The 18,098-nt window shown below is 41.0% G+C and overlaps 1 protein-coding gene across 1 annotated transcript; it reads left to right on the plus strand.

Moving 5' to 3' along the window:
- Positions 1-310: 310 nt before the first annotated feature.
- On the plus strand, positions 311-16,724 carry LOC311126331 (ferritin, lower subunit-like). The gene is made up of 5 exons (XM_084200335.1): positions 311-395; positions 5,752-5,855; positions 11,070-11,216; positions 15,640-15,765; positions 16,056-16,724. Exons 2-5 carry the CDS (start codon positions 5,754-5,756, stop codon positions 16,203-16,205), a joined length of 525 nt encoding a protein of 174 aa, XP_084056461.1. The 5' UTR covers positions 311-395; positions 5,752-5,753; the 3' UTR covers positions 16,206-16,724.
- Positions 16,725-18,098: the final 1,374 nt, after the last annotated feature.

Below are 18,098 nucleotides of genomic sequence, written 5' to 3' on the forward strand. Positions count from 1 at the left end.
CATGTTTAGACAATTATTTTTCATACATCATTAATAAATACAGGTTAATTACTTTTATTAGGAAAATGTATGACATAATGTGACCCAGAAGTACATCTTAAGTGTTGTTGACAAGTAACTGATAGCATGAAGTAGGAATAAATAGTGGAGTATGGTAGTTATTATTATTATTATAGTTCTTTTTTCTTTTTTTTAGTGTAGTGTTAGATGGTATGGTATTTAAAATAAAAAAAATTAAGCAAAGTATAAGGGAGTTATACTCCAGTCTAGTAGTTGGCGGTAATGCAACATTTATTGGATGCCAACCGCCGTAAAACCTAATCGAAGAGGAAAGCGCTGTTTCTCAGGTCAACTAACTAGCTGCTCTGGTAGTGATTAGAAACAAAAGGGAGAAAGTAAGTACAACATTCTGGTACTTCAGTATTTGATACGTCAATGCAATTAGCTGGAGGTTTACAAGCTAACGTTAGCTGTGAGACATTATTTAAGTTGTTTACTGTGGATAGCTAATATTGATTTGGGTAACACCAACAAGCTAGCTAGGTAGCTAACGACTATCTCTAACGTTCCTTATCAGAGAAGTACACCCGTGTTGGTGACCTAGCCAGTTAGAAAGCTAGTTTGTCTTGATCTGCATTCCTCGTTTTTGTCTGTTAGCGAGCTACCGTTACTGTACTGTAGGTCACTACACTCACTGTCGCGCATTACTTAGACTGCTTGGCAAGTGCCAACCTGCCAAACTTTGCAATGTATGGGCATGCCTTTATTTGTTAAGTCCAGGATTCGAGATATGTTAGACCAGGGGTACTTAAGTACTATTTTAGAAGGCCCGGTCACTCTTATTCTAGCTAAGTGGTAGCCCAAAGGCCGGCAGATATCGAGACGTTTAATCTAACCGTCCAAAGGGAATAGATGCAGCCGGCTATACACTCACATCCCCCGTGTACCGGTTTTCGTTCTCCATAGAGACTGCAAATGCGTCGACTTCCTCCTTAACTCGATTTAATGGCAAGAATGCGGGAAATATGCGTATTTTCTTTGCGAAACACGATTTTCCACCACCATGCTAAATCCTGATTTTGCGCCCCACATTCAGCCTGGGGTAAACAGGTTCCTGCAACCTGATTGGCTGAACGCAATAGCAACATCCGGGACTAGCATTCCTAGGCATAACCCATTATCCATGGTGGTGGAATGGTAGGCTTATTTCCCGCTTTTTTTCTGCCTTCTCGCCATTAACGAGGAAATCGTCGGATTTGCAGCCTGAATGGAGAATTATTTTTCAATACGAACCGGTCCACGTTGATACATGTATAGCTAGCTGCATGCATTCTCTGTGGACGGTAAGATGAAACGACTCAATGTGGCCATCTGCCGGCCTTTGGGTTAGCTAGATGGCAAAGGTCCAGATGGATATTTTAATTTATCAGTGTAGTAAGAAACCCCCACCTCGCAACAATGCGACCCCAAACTGTTCACTATTAACACATCTTGTTGGCTGATTTTATTTTTATGCCGTTTCAAAACTAATTTCCTGCAGTTTCACATTTTGCCATGGGGCTGAGAGAACATTTAGCAACTTTAAAGCACATTTCCTGCCATGTCTTGTGTATTGATATACTTGAGTAACCCCCCCCCAAAAAAAAATACCCCAACATCAATAGGCCCCTGGGTATTTGACTTGGCAATGAGAACCACACGATTTAGATAGCTGCTTAGCCTAACTTACCTACCTAGCTAATATTGGTTAGTGGATCAGCTGGACATTTCTGACCGGTTATAATCAGTTCTGTCTGTCAGTGAATGACATAACAAAATAAAAACTGCCCTGCACTACCACATTTGTTCCTTTTTTTTGTCTGGACCCGCGGTCCGTTCTGGGTCAGAATACGGACCGCGATCCACCTATCAGAGTATGTGAGCGAAGCTGGAGCGGAGTGTGCCCAATTTCACTGTAGCATGGAGCGAGATTCCCAAAGGCTGGAACGTTGGTCTTCTCACCCTTTCCAATTTCGCTCCAGTAGCGCTCACTTCATGGCTCAGGGCATGCCCGGCCCAGCATGCATTTGTAGTCTACTTGTGTGCTGCTATAGCCCCTTGCTTTAGCTACTGTCATGGAGTTCGCTAAATGTTTTCATAAAGAAACTGATAAAACACACAGGTGCAACATCAAGGTGACTTACAAAGATGAGGACCAAGAGAGGTAGTGCAGTGATCTAGTGTCCACAACTAAAAAATCATTGTGGAATGTGAAAAGACATGTATCCCAAAAGCATGATGGTGTACTTTTACTACATGCACATGCTAAAATAAAGGAATGAGGTGGGTAGATAACTAAGTGTGTCATTGTAGCAAATTATTTATAGACAAATCAGAGCTCTTAACGTTTCATTCATTTTTGTTCTATCTATACAATAGGCCATCATTGATTTTGGCCCAATTGGCCTGGCATATTCCCACGTTCAAGGAGCTTTCTGTTTTGATTGGGTTATTTAGCCTAAAAACCTTTTTAGGCCTACCTAAAAATAAAAAAACTACTCTACATCTCTGCCCAGCCTGGCAATAGTGGCCAAAAGGGTGTTTAGCATTCCCAGTGGCTCTGCAAGTGTGGCGAGGATATTCTCCGCTGCTCTCAAGGCACCATTGCATGAGCCTGAAGCCACAGACTGGCCAAACTCGTGTTTCTAAAAATGAATTCATAAGTCATTTTTAGTTTAATTTCTATTTAATTCTTAGTAAGTCACAGCCTATATGCACAATTTATAGACTATAATGATTTAATACAACAAAATGTTTAAATACTGAGCCCTTTATGTCCCTACCAGCCTAGTGTGTCGCACTCGCAAATGTATTTCTTTGTAGGCTATGGCCTTGAAATAATTGAAATAATATAGCCTAAATAATTCCTTCTTTTTTTCTCTGCCTCCCTGTGTGGCTCCTGACCTACTTAGTGTTTATATGCTATTTAATATGACATGTAGCCTATTTGAAATGATGAGCACTTCTTACATTCAACTTTTCATGTTTATTAAAATACTTTTCATTCAAATCATATGGTTTGGTTTCAATACTTAAAAACCAAATGGTAGGTCCAGGTAGTCACAATAATAGTTGGGTGTTGGTTCAATTGTGATTTTATTGAATGGAGCGAATTTTGAGCTTCATTTTTTTTAAACCTGTGAGCGCGGAGCGGTTGGAAAGGACGTGGAGCACCCTTGCGCACTGCTCCATGAGCGATGAGCGGCATTTCTAACCTCTCAACTCTGCTCACAAACTCTGCCACCTATTGAGTATGGCTTGCGTTAGACAGCTGTGTCTGCCACCTTAGCTGAATAAAACCTTTTAATTTGATCTCCCCTTACCCCACGACACATGATATGCAGGGTTTCCATTAGCCGGTAATAGCAGTCTTTTGGCCACATTTTTTTGGGGAAAAGCCGATTTAAATAAATCGCCAGCCAATTGTCCGAAAAAAAGAAGAAGAAAAAAACAGTTGATGGAAATACATTTAGCTGGTCTATTGGTCAATTTGCATCATTTAGTGGAATTCAATTGGTGGATGTGTATTTTCATTAATCGTTATGTTTATCACACGAGCACAGCATATAGAGCGGACAGTCTGTCAGACAGCGCAAGAGCTGCTGCTACAACTTCTCAAACAGCTCATTAGTTGCTGCTGGAGTGAAACGTGCTGTTATAAGCCCAATCATTAGGTAACAATTCTAAATGCAATCACGTGTTAACCTCTATGGGATCGGTGTCATGTGTATGGGACAGTTGAGCTAACGTGCGCTAATGTGATTAGCATGACTGTTTTAAGTAACAGCTAACCTTCCAGGACATAGACATGTCTTATATGGGCAGAAAGTTTACATTCTTGTTAATCTAACTGCACTGTCCAATTTACAGTAGCTATTACAGTGAAAAAATACCATGCTATTGTTTGAGGAGAGTGCACAACAACAAAAACTTATCACGGCAACTGGTTTGATACATTCACCTCTGAAGGTAAATAATGTATTTACATTCAGTAATCTTGCTCTGATTTGTCATCCTAAGGGTCCCAGAGATTATTATTATTATATGCCATTTAGCAGACGCTTTTATCCAAAGCGACTTACAGTCATGCGTGCATACATTTTTGTGTATGGGTGGTCCCGGGGATCGAACCCACTACCTTGGCGTTACAAGCGCCGTGCTCTACCAGCTGAGCTACAGAGACCACCATGTATGTCATTCCTGGGAGTGTGTAAACGTACATTTTCTATTACCATATCACTTTTCTATGTTCTCTATAGTTGTGTACATAAATGTATAATTTGACCAATTCGGCACATTTTGGCAGACTTGATACAAAATAGTCCAGTATTGCAATGCTTCACTGAATCAATCTGAAACTTTGCACACACACTGCTGCCATCTAGTGGCCAAAATCTAAATTCCGCCTAAACTGCAATATTATATTGTGGCCTTTCTCTTGCATTTCAAATATGACGGAACAAAAAAATAAATAGAAAACACTTTTTTCTTTTACCTGATCTAATGTGTTATATTCTCCTACATTAGTTTCACATTTCCACAAACTTCAAAGTGTTTCCTTTCAAATGGTATCAAGAATATGGATATCCTTGCTTCAGGTCCTGAGCTACAGGCAGTTAGATTTGGGTATGTCATTTTAGGCAAATTGAAAAAAAACAATTAACAATTAAAAAGGGCTAGGCCTACTATTTATTTATCAACTGGTAATTGAAGTGTGCTTCCCATTCAAGTGCATGTAATAGTCATATTAGCAACCCACGCTAGTTGTTGCATCTTTAGATCTCCCCTCTTTCAACATTTCTAACGGATATTTTCATCTCTGTCACATGAAACCACTCGCAGTGCGGTGCGCTTTTGACAATGTGTTGGTGCGCTTTTGCCTGGTGTTTTCCCGCCAATTGTATTATGGAACAAACATTTGCACGTAGCCTACAGCCTGTGCTCATTGCTGCGCTTATAACGTGAAGAAATAAATTGATGAACATTTTAAGCTAATCGTTCTGATCTATTGCATCAGCCTTATTGCTTTTATCGTCCCACAACTGTCCCAGAGTCTGTTTGGAATAGGCCATTTCTTTCTCGCACAAAACGACAAGCTGACCAATAGAATGTCAACTTTTCTACTATAGGGGATATTAGATTGACATAGGCTAGTGATTTTGCTGTTCGTTACTCGTCTTGTTGGCTGAGGAAAAGTAAATGTGGCAGTTATTCTATCGTCAAAGTGCGCATCGGAATTCGGTAAGAAGGACACACACCGTTGCATCCTTGAGTTGCATGTTCTGTTAAGATGAATAACCATAATGTGATTTCTGTCATTCTGAGCACCGTGGGTGCGACCCTAATTGGGTTATGGGTCCAGTAAATTCCTCAAATGCCCATTAAATTAAAATGCTGCCGGAAACCCTGATATGATATATAAATACTAGGGCTGCCTAGTGTAATTGCAACATTTACAATGAGTAGGCTATACATACAGCTGCACGGACTCCGCTTCATGTAGACATGAGTTATATTAGCTATGATTTCATAACTCCAAAGACTACGCTTATTATTTAAAATCGATGCCTTTGTTTCATTGCAGAAAAGAAAGTTGCTAGTTACTAGTAATGGTGTGGGTGAACATATGGTTTATTAAATTAGTCAATATATATTTCATACCAGTGACCTATTTATCTTTTAGTTAATTTCATGTCTATTTTGCCATTTCAGAGATGCAGTCGCAGGTAAATCACAACTTCCACCCAGAGAGTGAGGTGAACATCAACAAGCTGGTGAACATCAAGCTGACTGCATCCTACACATACCTCTCCCTGGTATGATCTATATAATATGTATATACAAAATATTAAGAACACCTGCTCTTTCCATGACAGACTGACCAGGTGAATCCAGGTGAAAGCGATTGTTAGAAATTGCGTAATTCAAATCTGGTATTGGAATAAGAATCAAGAGATCTTCAATCCAAGCTTAATTTATTATATGCAAAATGTATGTATGATAAGTATGAAGGTTCGTATACGGGCTCACTGAAAAACCACGCAGGGCCGACAGAGAACTGATCCATTGTTCTAAGCTCTTCTTCAAATACTCTGACAGAAAGCCTCCACCTCTTCTGTTGGCCAACCAGAGCAAAGGACTGAGTGTGGTCCAGACTCCATTTCAGCCAATCCGTTCCATTTGTTGCCAGGCATAGTTGCTATGATAATAACCTGCGTAGTCAGCACCGAAAATACACAAATCCACTGTAGCCATGTTCAAGGACAGTTTCACAGACAACAAAGAGAGAGTGTTCTTATCAGCCTGTTATGTGAAACAATCCATATCAGTACAGTGCTCCTCATTAATGCATTCCTTCCAAGCTATTCATCACATACAGATCCAATTAAAAAATAAAACCCAACCATTCCCCCTTTTGACGCCCTCTAGGGTGTCACTCATTAAAATACAATACAAACAAAAATAAACACTTTTATTAATAGACAATTTGATAATAAAAGTCCTTCCATCGACACCCAACTTCGCAAACGGTTGGCCACAAGTCACCCAGGCACTTCAAACCTTCACATAAGGAAAGACAAACATTCTCAATGGTTAACTTGATTAATAAAGCATAAAACACAGGATTAATAGAACACAAAACATAAGATTATTAAAACATAAAACACCAACAGGGAAGTACATTTTGGCCCCCTTTAGACACCCTCTAGAGTGTCACTCCACCAAGGCTGGTAGGTCATATCCTTCATTCCTTAGGTCGGAGTCCGGGATTGGGCCGTATCTCACCATCTGTTTGTAAACCACCTTCTCCATCTCCTTTTCTCACCAACCCTCAGACACAGGAAATAAGACAACATCCACAAAGAACAAGTATACCCATAGAAGCTATAACTTCACCCAGAATAGTTACAACAATAGTTTTCCATTTACCAAATATGTTATCAAACCAACTGTTTATGGAGCTATCAATACCAGAGTTCTCAGCCAGTTCGTTCGCCAGCATGGTGATGGTCACTCAAGCGCTTTGGTCACGGGCCCGTCCGGTGCTATATTGTTGGAGATGAAAGTACAGCACATATATCCAAACAGAACACAAACCCCGTCACGCTCAGCCAAAAGCATATCTAAAGCTATTCTATTCTGCCATGTCATTAAGCTAGTTGCCGCTGTCTGCTCAGCTAATCCCTTTATTGCATCACGAGTGTGGTTTATAAATCTTTTGCTGGTTATATTAAATATAATTTATCCAATCTACATTTTTATTAATTGTTGACCACCAGAAAATACTTGATTCAAACCCAGCTGCGATCTGATTGTGGATCCCATCAATATATATCCTTTCATCAAAGGATCCCGGGAGGAGGTCCTACTTTCTACGTGACAACTCACCAGTCTCTGACACGTTTGATTGTTTACATATGTAGTTGAGTTCACAATCAGTTATCACCACACATCCATCAGATGTCAGCACGGGTCTGGTTTTGGGTCCTAAAATCCTCTGGCTGCAACAAAGAGGAGAGATTAGTCATGGTCTCTTTTAGTTGTGACATTCTCTGTGTGGGAGCAGGAGCTAAGAGGCCCTACCCTGTATCCTGTCTTACTAGTCCTAGAAAAATAATTAGAATCCCCTGTGACTTCAAACTGAGGCAACCCAGGTCGGGATGACTTTGTTTATCGGGGGAAACAGATAGTGCAAGTTACCATAAGACTCTTTCACCACATTCCCAGGTGGCTTGCATGGAGGATAAACCTGACAGAGAGTCAAAGCCTGTCAATGGGAACGGAGTAGTTGTTAACCCTGGTTTGGCTGTCCTACAGGCATAACAGTCCTCTTTAGACCGTATACTGAATCCATTCCAACCACAGGTTAAAATCTATTTACTCCGTCTCCATCTGTACTACTTCCTTCAGGTCTATAGTTTGCACTGTCTCACTACCTCCCTCAGAGAGGTTTACTCTATAGGGTGCCCCAGCTGAAGAAGATATCTCACTTGTCAGGTCTGTAATCTGTTTTAGCATAATTCAGACTTTCAGACAGTACCTACCCTCATATGGGTCGCACTGCCATTTCTGATAATTCCCTACTTTCACAATACTCCACCTGTCCCTAAACTGTGTATGGAGATTGGTGATGTCCTTCCCTAAAGTCCCTAGTATTTCCCCTTTCCCTACGTCTAGCTGTCTCCTATGCCTTTTCAACTTGTGTTAGGTTAACTACCACTTCTGGCTGAAACAGGAGGGTCCGTGTGTGTTAGGAATATGGCCCCCACAATCAGACAGCTACCTACCGTCGGGAGACCTGTGAATCCCCACCCTCGCCCTGAGAACATGTCAGATGCCAGAGGCCAACCCATTGCTTTACCTTCTATCGAACTCACACAGGGATGGTCAGACAGGGTAAGGGAATCTTCGTTAAGGAGCCAACCCCCGAGCCCTTGTGGTGATCGGATCTTTCTCCTAACTCTGTGTTTGTTCGTCAGGTGTAGCTGGGTTTACCTTTTTGCAGTGAGTGACATGCACCCAAATGGATCTCTCAGCTATTCTGCTGGCAAAGGCAGTACTTGGTAGGGCCCTTCCCGCCAGGCCTGCTTCAGTCTCCTGGTTAGATAGAGTGGGTCACCTTCTCCTTTAGTTCACCTGTGGGGCACAAAACCTCTGACATACAGGTGTGGTTAATAAACTATCATACATGTTTGTTTTTTAAAAGTATTTTGTCCTCTCCTTCGTATATATTTAATATCTAATCCAACCATCCCCCTTTTTGACACATGATTTGGCCATGTGTCAATATTACCACCTACCTAAACAATCACTTTAGTTAATATTGGTAATTCATTATCCAATTCCCATTCCTCCACTCTCTCTTCTGTTATTTTATGGTTCAAATCAAATATATTATTACCAAATTATAATCTTCTTCACAATTTGCACAGTATTACAAATTACCCTCAACTTAGCTCTGGACAAGAGCGTCTGCCAAATCACCAAAAATGCAAATGTAAATATTCTCTACTTTCTCACCCATCTCATCCCTCGTCAGAAACCCACATGCACCTCTCAAATAATCACCCCGTGGTGTTCCCAGCCAACTCCAGTCTTTCCTCGCTCCAAAAGCCACAGTTTCGCTCTCTCCAGCCCCTCCCCTCGCAACTCTCTCTCCAGTGCTCGGGTGGGAGCAGGCTTCTTCGAGGAGCTGTTTTAGTGTTTCCAATATTCTGTGGTTATTTAAAGTATTTTAGTCTATTTATTTAAATCAAATCACTCCCACCTAATTAGTCAAAGCTGGTGCATGTTTATATTGAAACGATAAACCAAAATATTTCAGTCTAATTGTTTAACCAGTATTTTGCAGGGTCAAACGCCACAGTTCAATCATATCAGCTCACACGTTTCAGTTCAGTCACACTAGTCATTCATCACTTTAGCTTTATGTTCCTAATTGTTATTAACGGGTTATATGGTTTAAGCAACCACAAACCCAACAGTTATCCCCAAATTATACAGTTTGGACAGGCACAGACGTCTTTGATTCCCAATTAGTTTTCTATCAAGGTATACTGGTTTATCATTCACACTCTCATTCATACGACCACACTCTCACTGTCTAACCTTTTATCATGCTTCCTATGATTTTTAAGTCATAAACCGTACTGTCACACCACTTGTGTAGAATATCTTCTATGGGAGTCAGACCCCTCTAACCATAGTTCATTACTTATTTAAAACACCTCCTATGGGAGTCACACCCTCTAACCATAGGTCACACCATTTATTTAAAATACATCCTATGGGAGTCACACCCTCTAACCATAGGTCACACCATTTATTTAAAATACATCCTATGGGAGTCACACCCTCTAACCATAGGTCACACTGTTTATTTAAAATACATCCTATGGGAGTCACACCCTCTAACCATAGGTCACACTGTTTATTTAAAATACATCCTATGGGAGTCACACCCTCTAACCATAGGTCACACTGTTAATTTAAAATACATCCTATGGGAGTCACACCCTCTAACCATAGGTCACACTTTATTCGCTTTAAAGTGCCACCTATGAACCTCTAGTCATAGTTTGTACTCCCATGGGTTTAACCATCACAATTATCAAACATTTGCATAGTATATTATGAAATCGAAGTAGTATACTGTAATTGTTATTTATAGTACAATAGGGTTCACTTACATCAAACAGGTGCTTCACAAAATTTATTTGGATAAAGCCAATGTGCAAAACTTCAGTTATATTACAATAGGTGTTTTGCTTACCTTTTATAGAAGCCCGGGCAATTTGTGAAACACAGTTCGATGACAGTGATGTCCAATAGGCTGGGTGAATTCCAGCGAAGTGAAGTTCCGCTACCAGATCACAGTCGGAGGTCACCAATTGTTAGAAATTGCGTAATTCAAATCTGGTATTGGAATAAGAATCAAGATATCTTCAATCCAAGCTTAATTTATTATATGCAAAATGTATGTATGATAAGTATGAAGGTTCGTATACGGGCTCACTGAAAAACCACGCAGGGCCGACAGAGAACTGATCCATTGTTCTAAGCTCTTCTTCAAATACTCTGACAGAAAGCCTCCACCTCTTCTGTTGCCCAACCAGAGCAAAGGACTGAGTGTGGTCCAGACTCCATTTCAGCCAATCCGTTCCATTTGTTGCCAGGCATAGTTGCTATGATAATAACCTGCGGAGTCAGCACCGAAAATACACAAATCCACTGTAGCCATGTTCAAGGACAGTTTCACAGACAACAAAGAGAGAGTGTTCTTATCAGCCTGTTATGTGAAACAATCCATATCAGTACAGTGCTCCTCATTAATGCATTCCTTCCAAGCTATTCATCACATACAGATCCAATTAAAAAATTAAAACCCAACACGATGATCCCTTATTGATGTCACTGGCTATTTTCTCCTCTGTGCTCCTGCATGTTATAAAAACATGTGATCTGTTGATGTTACTGACCTGTTTTTATCCAATGTGTATTTCATGTTTTATTTCTCTGTTCTCTCCTAGGGGATGTATTTCGACAGGGACGACGTGGCTTTGCCCAGCTTCTCTAGTTTTTTCCTGGAGTGCTCCGTGAAGGAGAGGGTGCAAGCAGAGAAATTGCTGGAATACCAGAATATGAGAGGTGGTCACGTTCTCCTTCAGACCATCGCTGTAAGTCACTATTTCTCCCCGGTTAACTACAAAACATGCTCACTCCTATTTTGCTTTTAAGGCCTTTGTACCTGAGACTGGCAGCTGAATTTACTGTCCTGGAATTGCCCTCTCCCTCACTATCATAATTTACCCATGTATAGGGCCCTATAAAATCAGTTAAATGTTTGGCCTGATTAAGTTTTTTCCCAAATTCCGCTTTTCTCCATTTTTGTTTTCCCAGGACCATTTTTTCAATTTATGTTTTCAGGTTTGATCTCAAAATCTCAATGTTTTTTATAGAACATCCAGTTTTGTTGTTTTTCTAAGTCTACAACAATGCTTAAATCACACCAGGAGACCACTTTTGAGATCTGAGAAAAATGTAAGAAATGTAGTTACCCAGGTAGGCATTGGCCTTGCTCTGGCACCCCAATGGTGGAACAAGCTCCCTCACGACGCTAGGACAGCGGAGTCACTCACCACCTTCCGGAGACACTTGAAACCCCACCTCTTTAAGGAATACCTGGGATAGGATAAAGTAATCCTTCTACCCCCACCCCCCCAAAAAAATATCAAAAAAAATAAACATTTTGTAAAGTGGTTATCCCACTGGCTATAAGGTGAATGCACCAATTTGTAAGTCGCTCTGGATAAGAGCGTCTGCTAAATGACGTAAATGCAATGCCCACCAGCCAGAGACCATTGTTTGGTTACCAGTGTTTCTGTAGTGCTCATGTGATTGCAGGGTTTGCAGAACAAATGGCCACGGGATTAATGAAAATAATCATGATATCCTTCTGCCAGGTAGGCATTGGCAACTTTGTAGTTAACATTTAATTGATAAGGTTTTTGGGAAAGCCTTTCCATCCGCCAGCAGACAATTAGCGTTATCGCTAATGGCTATGAAAAGCGTAGACTAGGCATATGCTCGCACCGCACACAACACACAGAATCACATGCTTTCTGTTCATGTCTTATTAACCAAATGAGTCCCACTGTGACGCTGGCACGATTTTGACTTCTAACCCCTTTTAAACATCTTCTGCATCCATTGGTACCAACCATTAGTTCGTGTAAATAACGGGGGCTGAGCTAGAGCGGTGTTTGTAAAACAAGGGTGGATCCCGAAGGGGCCCAGGGCCAGGTATTTTTACAAAAACGTCTACAGAGTCCGAATGGTTTATTCTTTTAGTAGTTTGTAGCTATCTATGAAAAACTGAGACTGTCACAAACACGCACATGTAACATGTTTTGCTCTGACGTTCACAAGCTACACAAGAAACGTTAGAAGATCATAGGAAATCCAAGGACATAGTGTCTATAATACTGTAATAAGCTCACTTAGTTGCTGTCACAAACTCCACACAGTTGTCACTGACTAGTTGGATATTCATTTTCCAGTGAGCAAACAATTTCAATACATACAGCACTCATATAAATTCATTTTTTTCGTGTTTTTGCTTTGGATGACCTTGTTTTTTAAAATTGACATTTGTCAAGTAAAACTCATGAATGCAAATGTTTTCATTGTTTTGTGTTCTACTTGTAGCCCAGGTTGTCCTGAAAATAAATGTTAAAACACTTCATTGTGAGGCTCCCGAGTTGCGCAGTGGTCTAAGGCACTGCATCTCGGTGCTTGAGGCGTCACTACAGACCCCCTGGTTCGATTCCAGGCTGTATCACAACCGGCCGTGATTGGGAGTCCCATAGGGCGGCGCACAATTGGCCCAGCGTCGTCTGGGTTTGGCCGGTGTAGGCCGTCATTGTAAATAATACTTTTTTCTTAACTGACTTGCCTAGTTAAATAAAGGTAAAATAAAAAATATATAAGGGCTGGACATGCAAATAAATGAAAGTCAGATAAATCAAAAGCCAATTTTGCTGGGGTCTAGGGACTGATAGGGTTAACTTGGGCAAATTTCATGATTTATTATATATACATTTAGTTGATTTCCTACTAAGTTCAATACATTTTTGAATATTGTCGAATTCCCTCAATGCAAATTTCATGCTCTAATGTTCCAAGCCCTCTTCTTATCAGGGGAGCCATTTCCAGTGCGTTGTCAGGCATTGCCAACAGGGAGATCTCGTTAAATATGGATAGAATTCGTTAAAATTACTAAATGGCATTCACATAATTTAAACGCTACAGCAATGCTCTTGTGAAAATTTAGAAATTTGAAAACTAGTGTTTCAGCATGTATTATAACCACTACAAAGATGATGCTAGATAGCTAGCTTCTTCAAAAGACTTGACTGGTTAGCTAGCTAGCAGCAGAGCCTTCTGGCTAATATCATAGACTTTGTCTAACATTGTTTTACAAAGAAATAGGTCTATGTACTTGTCATGTTAGTTGAAGCTAACATTAGTTTACAAAATGATTGTTTGCTAAGGTGTATATTCGGTTGGCTTTGCTATCTAGCAAGCTGAGATCTTATTGCTCAAGTTGGTAATCCCGTTGTTTTGAAAACCGCTTGCTAGCCCTCGTCCAGTACATAACATGCAAATATCTAATGTTATCCTAGCTAGCTTAGTGTTACTTCTCTGTAGGGCTTTCCCTGACCCAAAAATATATTGGTTGTACGAAAGTAGTCTGTTCTTTCGACCAATCGAATGGTCTACATTTTAAAACGTGTATTTTTCCATATACAGTGCATTCGGAAAGTATTCAGACCCCTTCCCTTTTTCCACATTTTGTTACGTTAAAGCCTTATTCTAAATTGGATTCAATCAAAATGTCCTCAATCTACACACAATACCCCATAATGACAGCCAAAACCGTTTTTTAGAAATGTGTGTGTGCAAATGTATAAAAATAAATAAATAACTTATTAACATAATTATTCAGACCCTTTGCTATGAGACTCGAAATTTAGTTCAGGTGCATCCTGTTTCCAATTATCATCCTTGAGATGTTTCTACAACTTGAAGTCCACCTGTGGTAAATTAAATTGATTGGACATGATTTGGAAAGGCACACACCTGTCTATATAAGGTCCCACAGTTGACAGTACATGTCAGAACAAAAACCAAACCATGAGGTCGAAGGAATTGTCCGTAGAGCTCAGAGACAGGATTGTGTCGAGGCACAGATCTGGGGAAGAGTTTCAAAACATTTCTGCAGCATTGAAGGTCCCCAAGAACACAGTGGCCTCCATCATTCTTAAATTGAAGAAGTTTGAACCACCAAGACACTTCCTATAGCTGTCTGCCCGGCCAAACTGAGCAATCGGGGGAGAAGGGCCTTGGTCAGGGAGGTGACCAAGAACCCGATGGTCACTGACAGAGCTCCAGGGTTCCTCTGTGGCGATGGGAGAATCTTTCAAAAGGACAACCATCTTTGCAGCATTTTACCAATCAGGCCTTTATGGTAGATTGGCCAGACGGAAGCCACTCCTCAGTAAAAGGCACATGACAGCCCACTTGGAGTTTGCCAAAAGGCAGCTAAAGGACTCTCAGACCATGAGAAACAAGATTCTTTGGTCTGATGAAACAAAAGATTGAACTCTTTGGCCTGAATGCAAAGCGTCACATCTGGAGGAAACCTGGCACCATCCCTACGGTGAAGCATGGTGGTGGCAGAATCATGTTGTGGGGATGTTTTTCAGCAGCAGGGACTGGGAGACTAGTCAGGATCTAGGGAAAGATGAACGGAGCAAAGTATAGAGAGATCCTTGATGAAAACCTGCTCAAGAGCGCTCAGGACCTCAGACTGGGGCAAAGGTTCACCTTCTAACAGGACAATGACCCTAAGCACACAGCCAAGACAACACAGGAGTGGCTTCGGGACAAGTCTCTGAATGTCCTTGAGTGGCCCAGCCAGAGCCCGGACTTGAACCTGATCGAACACCTCTGGAGAGACCTGAAAATAGCTGTGCAGCGACTGGATTTCTGCATGTATGTCAATACCACAGGAGTCCTCTTACATTTTGGGAACTTTAGTCCTGTTGATCAGTGCATCCCGAATGGAGGCAGCAAACAAGGTACCAGGCCAGCTGGGATTTACAACCTGATAGCAATATTTTTGGGACTATCAAGAAATGTATTGAGCTGCATCCATCTATTCTGCCAACAATGCCTTAATGTATGTAATGGAATGTTGAGTCAAATATAACCTATTTTTAAAACCTCTTATAAAGTGGAATGGAATGTGGAAGGTGCTAGAATGCATTGACTGTATTCCGTTTTAATGTTTGGATTCCGTTATTCCGTCAGCGTGTTCCTCAACGCGGATTTGTCAGGGCCCTACATGCAATTGTGATACCCAAGTCACTGTGCCTGTTTGACTACATTGCAGGAGAACTGTGAAGAATCACTAATATACAAATAACTTTGCTTGATGCATCCCAAATAACTACTCTGTGATCTAGATTAGCGGTTCTGGGCCTTGCCTTGCTCAAACTGATTCCTTGAAATGCGCTGTCTGTCTCTCTGTTTCAGAAACCCAGCAGGGAGGACTGGCGAAGTGGCCTGGAGGCCATCACCTTCTCCCTGGAGTTTCAGAAAACCCTCAACACGTCCCTCCTAGAGGTGCACCGTGGTGCCAATACTCACACTGACCCCCATGTAAGTCCATGATAATTATCCCATTGTGATTAACTGCTGTGCATATTTTAATGGATGTTTACAGTGTTATTAGATCAGATGTATATGATAGCTATGTATAACTGAAGCTCATAACAGCTATGTTGGTCTGTTAGTGATTTGAACAGATCAAATATGGAGAAGGAGGAACAGATCGAATGTTGAAGGAATACCTGCAGGATGCATCTACCAGTATGATATCAATGCTGTGCTGTGTCTGTTGCAACCGGGCATTACAATACAATCTTACTTCTAATTTACTTCCTCATTAGCTGTCTGACTTCCTAGAGCAGCACTTCCTGTCCGACAGCCACGACACCATCAAGAAGCTGGGCGACCATCTGGGCAGTCTGACCCGCCTCACTTCCTCTGAGACCCATGGCTCCATGGGAGAATACCTGTTTGACAAACACACCCTGTAAGACCCACAGCAAGAAGAGAGCACAGCTTTCAAACAGGGACTGGAGTCTGGAGAGTTGTGCTGGGCAGAACGTCCTAACTGTGCATGCATTTCCGTTACAAGTAGCACTAAAGTGTGATTTAGCAACAGAACCATATACCTATTTTACAGTACATACAGAGAACAATGCAAGATAATGGAACAGTTGAATACCTCAATAACACCCATTTACCACTTCTGATGTGAACAGTGGTTACCACTGACAAAAGGTGTAATGGGTTCGCACTCAAATCTTTTTCACATAAAGCTTACTATTTGATGTTCTAAATTATTTTCACTGCATCAGGGATAGCGTACACAGACGTTTCGGCTTTACATCCTTCAGTGTGTAGGTACAGTTTTCTTTTAATTCAAAACAGCATTTTTAAAGAACAAACGATGAGCAGCAGGTGCTTCTAATCAGGGTTGCCACTCATCTGCCAATCAGGGATGTGTCTTTTCTGGCCTACTTGTATACAAATGAGTCACAAAGAAATACAGAATTATAGGGTATGGAAGCGGGCATGAAGGGCAACTCACAAATCAACCGCCCCAGGTGTCTGTTCACCTAAACAACCCTGGTGCTATAAGTCAACTTGGTTTCTGCCGTAGTTGATCAAGCATTCCAGCAATATATATGCTTCATTGTGTTGTGCATTCCTACATATTTATGAATCAATGCTGTGTTACACCTAGTTTCATTTTTAAAAAGCAGCATATCATTAAATATGTTCTGAAGGATTTAATCTAGTTTAATTTGAATAAAAGTAACACTACTGGTATAGATGGCGTTGTCTTATTTTGGGGGGGTCCTGGTATTCCTGGGTCACTGTCGAGCGAAGGTTTGTTTTACTTGCGACTGCCATACAGCCTGTGGTAGATTGTTATAAAAAAATGTTTAAGTATAACCGCAAAGAAAATATACACTACCAGTCAAAAGTTTGGACACACTTACTCATTCAAGGGTTTTTCTTTATTTTAAATTTTTTTGACATTATAGAATAATAGTGAAGACATCAAAACTATGAAATAACACATGGAATCATGTAGTAACCAAAAAAGTGTTAAACAAATCAAAATATATTTGAGATTCTTCAAATAGCCACCCTTTGCCTTGATGACAGCTTTGCACACTCTTGGCATTCTCTCAACCAGCTTCATGAGGTAGTCACCTGGAATGCATTTCAATTAACAGGTGTGTCTTCTTAAAAGTTAATTTGTGGAATTTCTTTCCTTAATGCGTTTGAGCCAATCAGTTGTGTTGTGACAAGGTAGGGGTGGTATACAGAAGATAGCCCTATTTGGTAAAAGACCAAGTCCATATTAGGGCAAGAACAGCTCAAATAAGCAAAGAGAAACGTCCATCATTACTTTAAGACATGAAGGGCAGTCAATATGGAACATTTCAATTTCAGTCACAAAAACCATCAAGCGCTATGATGAAACTGGCTGTCATGAGGACCGCCACAGGAATGGAAGACCGAGAGTTACCTCTGCTGCAGAGGATAAGTTCATTAGAGTTACCAGCCTCAGAAATCGCAGCCCAAATAAATGCTTCACAGATTTCAAGTAACAGACACATCTCAACATCAACTGTTCAGAGGAGACTGTGTGAATCAGGCCTTCATGGTCGAGTTGCTGCAAAGAAACCACTACTAAAGGACACCAATAATAGGAAAATACTTGCTTGGGCCAAGAAACACGAGCAATGGACATTAGACCGGTGGAGAGATTTTTGGTTCCAACCGCCGTGTCTTTGTGAGACGTGGTGTGGGTGAACGGATGATCTCTGCATGTGTATTTCCTATCGTGAAGCATGGAGGAGGTGGTGTTATGGTGTGGGGGTGCTTTGCTGGTGACACTGTGATTCATTTAG

This window comes from Coregonus lavaretus (assembly GCF_964263955.1).
Source record: "Coregonus lavaretus genome assembly, contig: HAP1_SCAFFOLD_316, whole genome shotgun sequence".
Taxonomy (NCBI): domain Eukaryota; kingdom Metazoa; phylum Chordata; class Actinopteri; order Salmoniformes; family Salmonidae; genus Coregonus; species Coregonus lavaretus.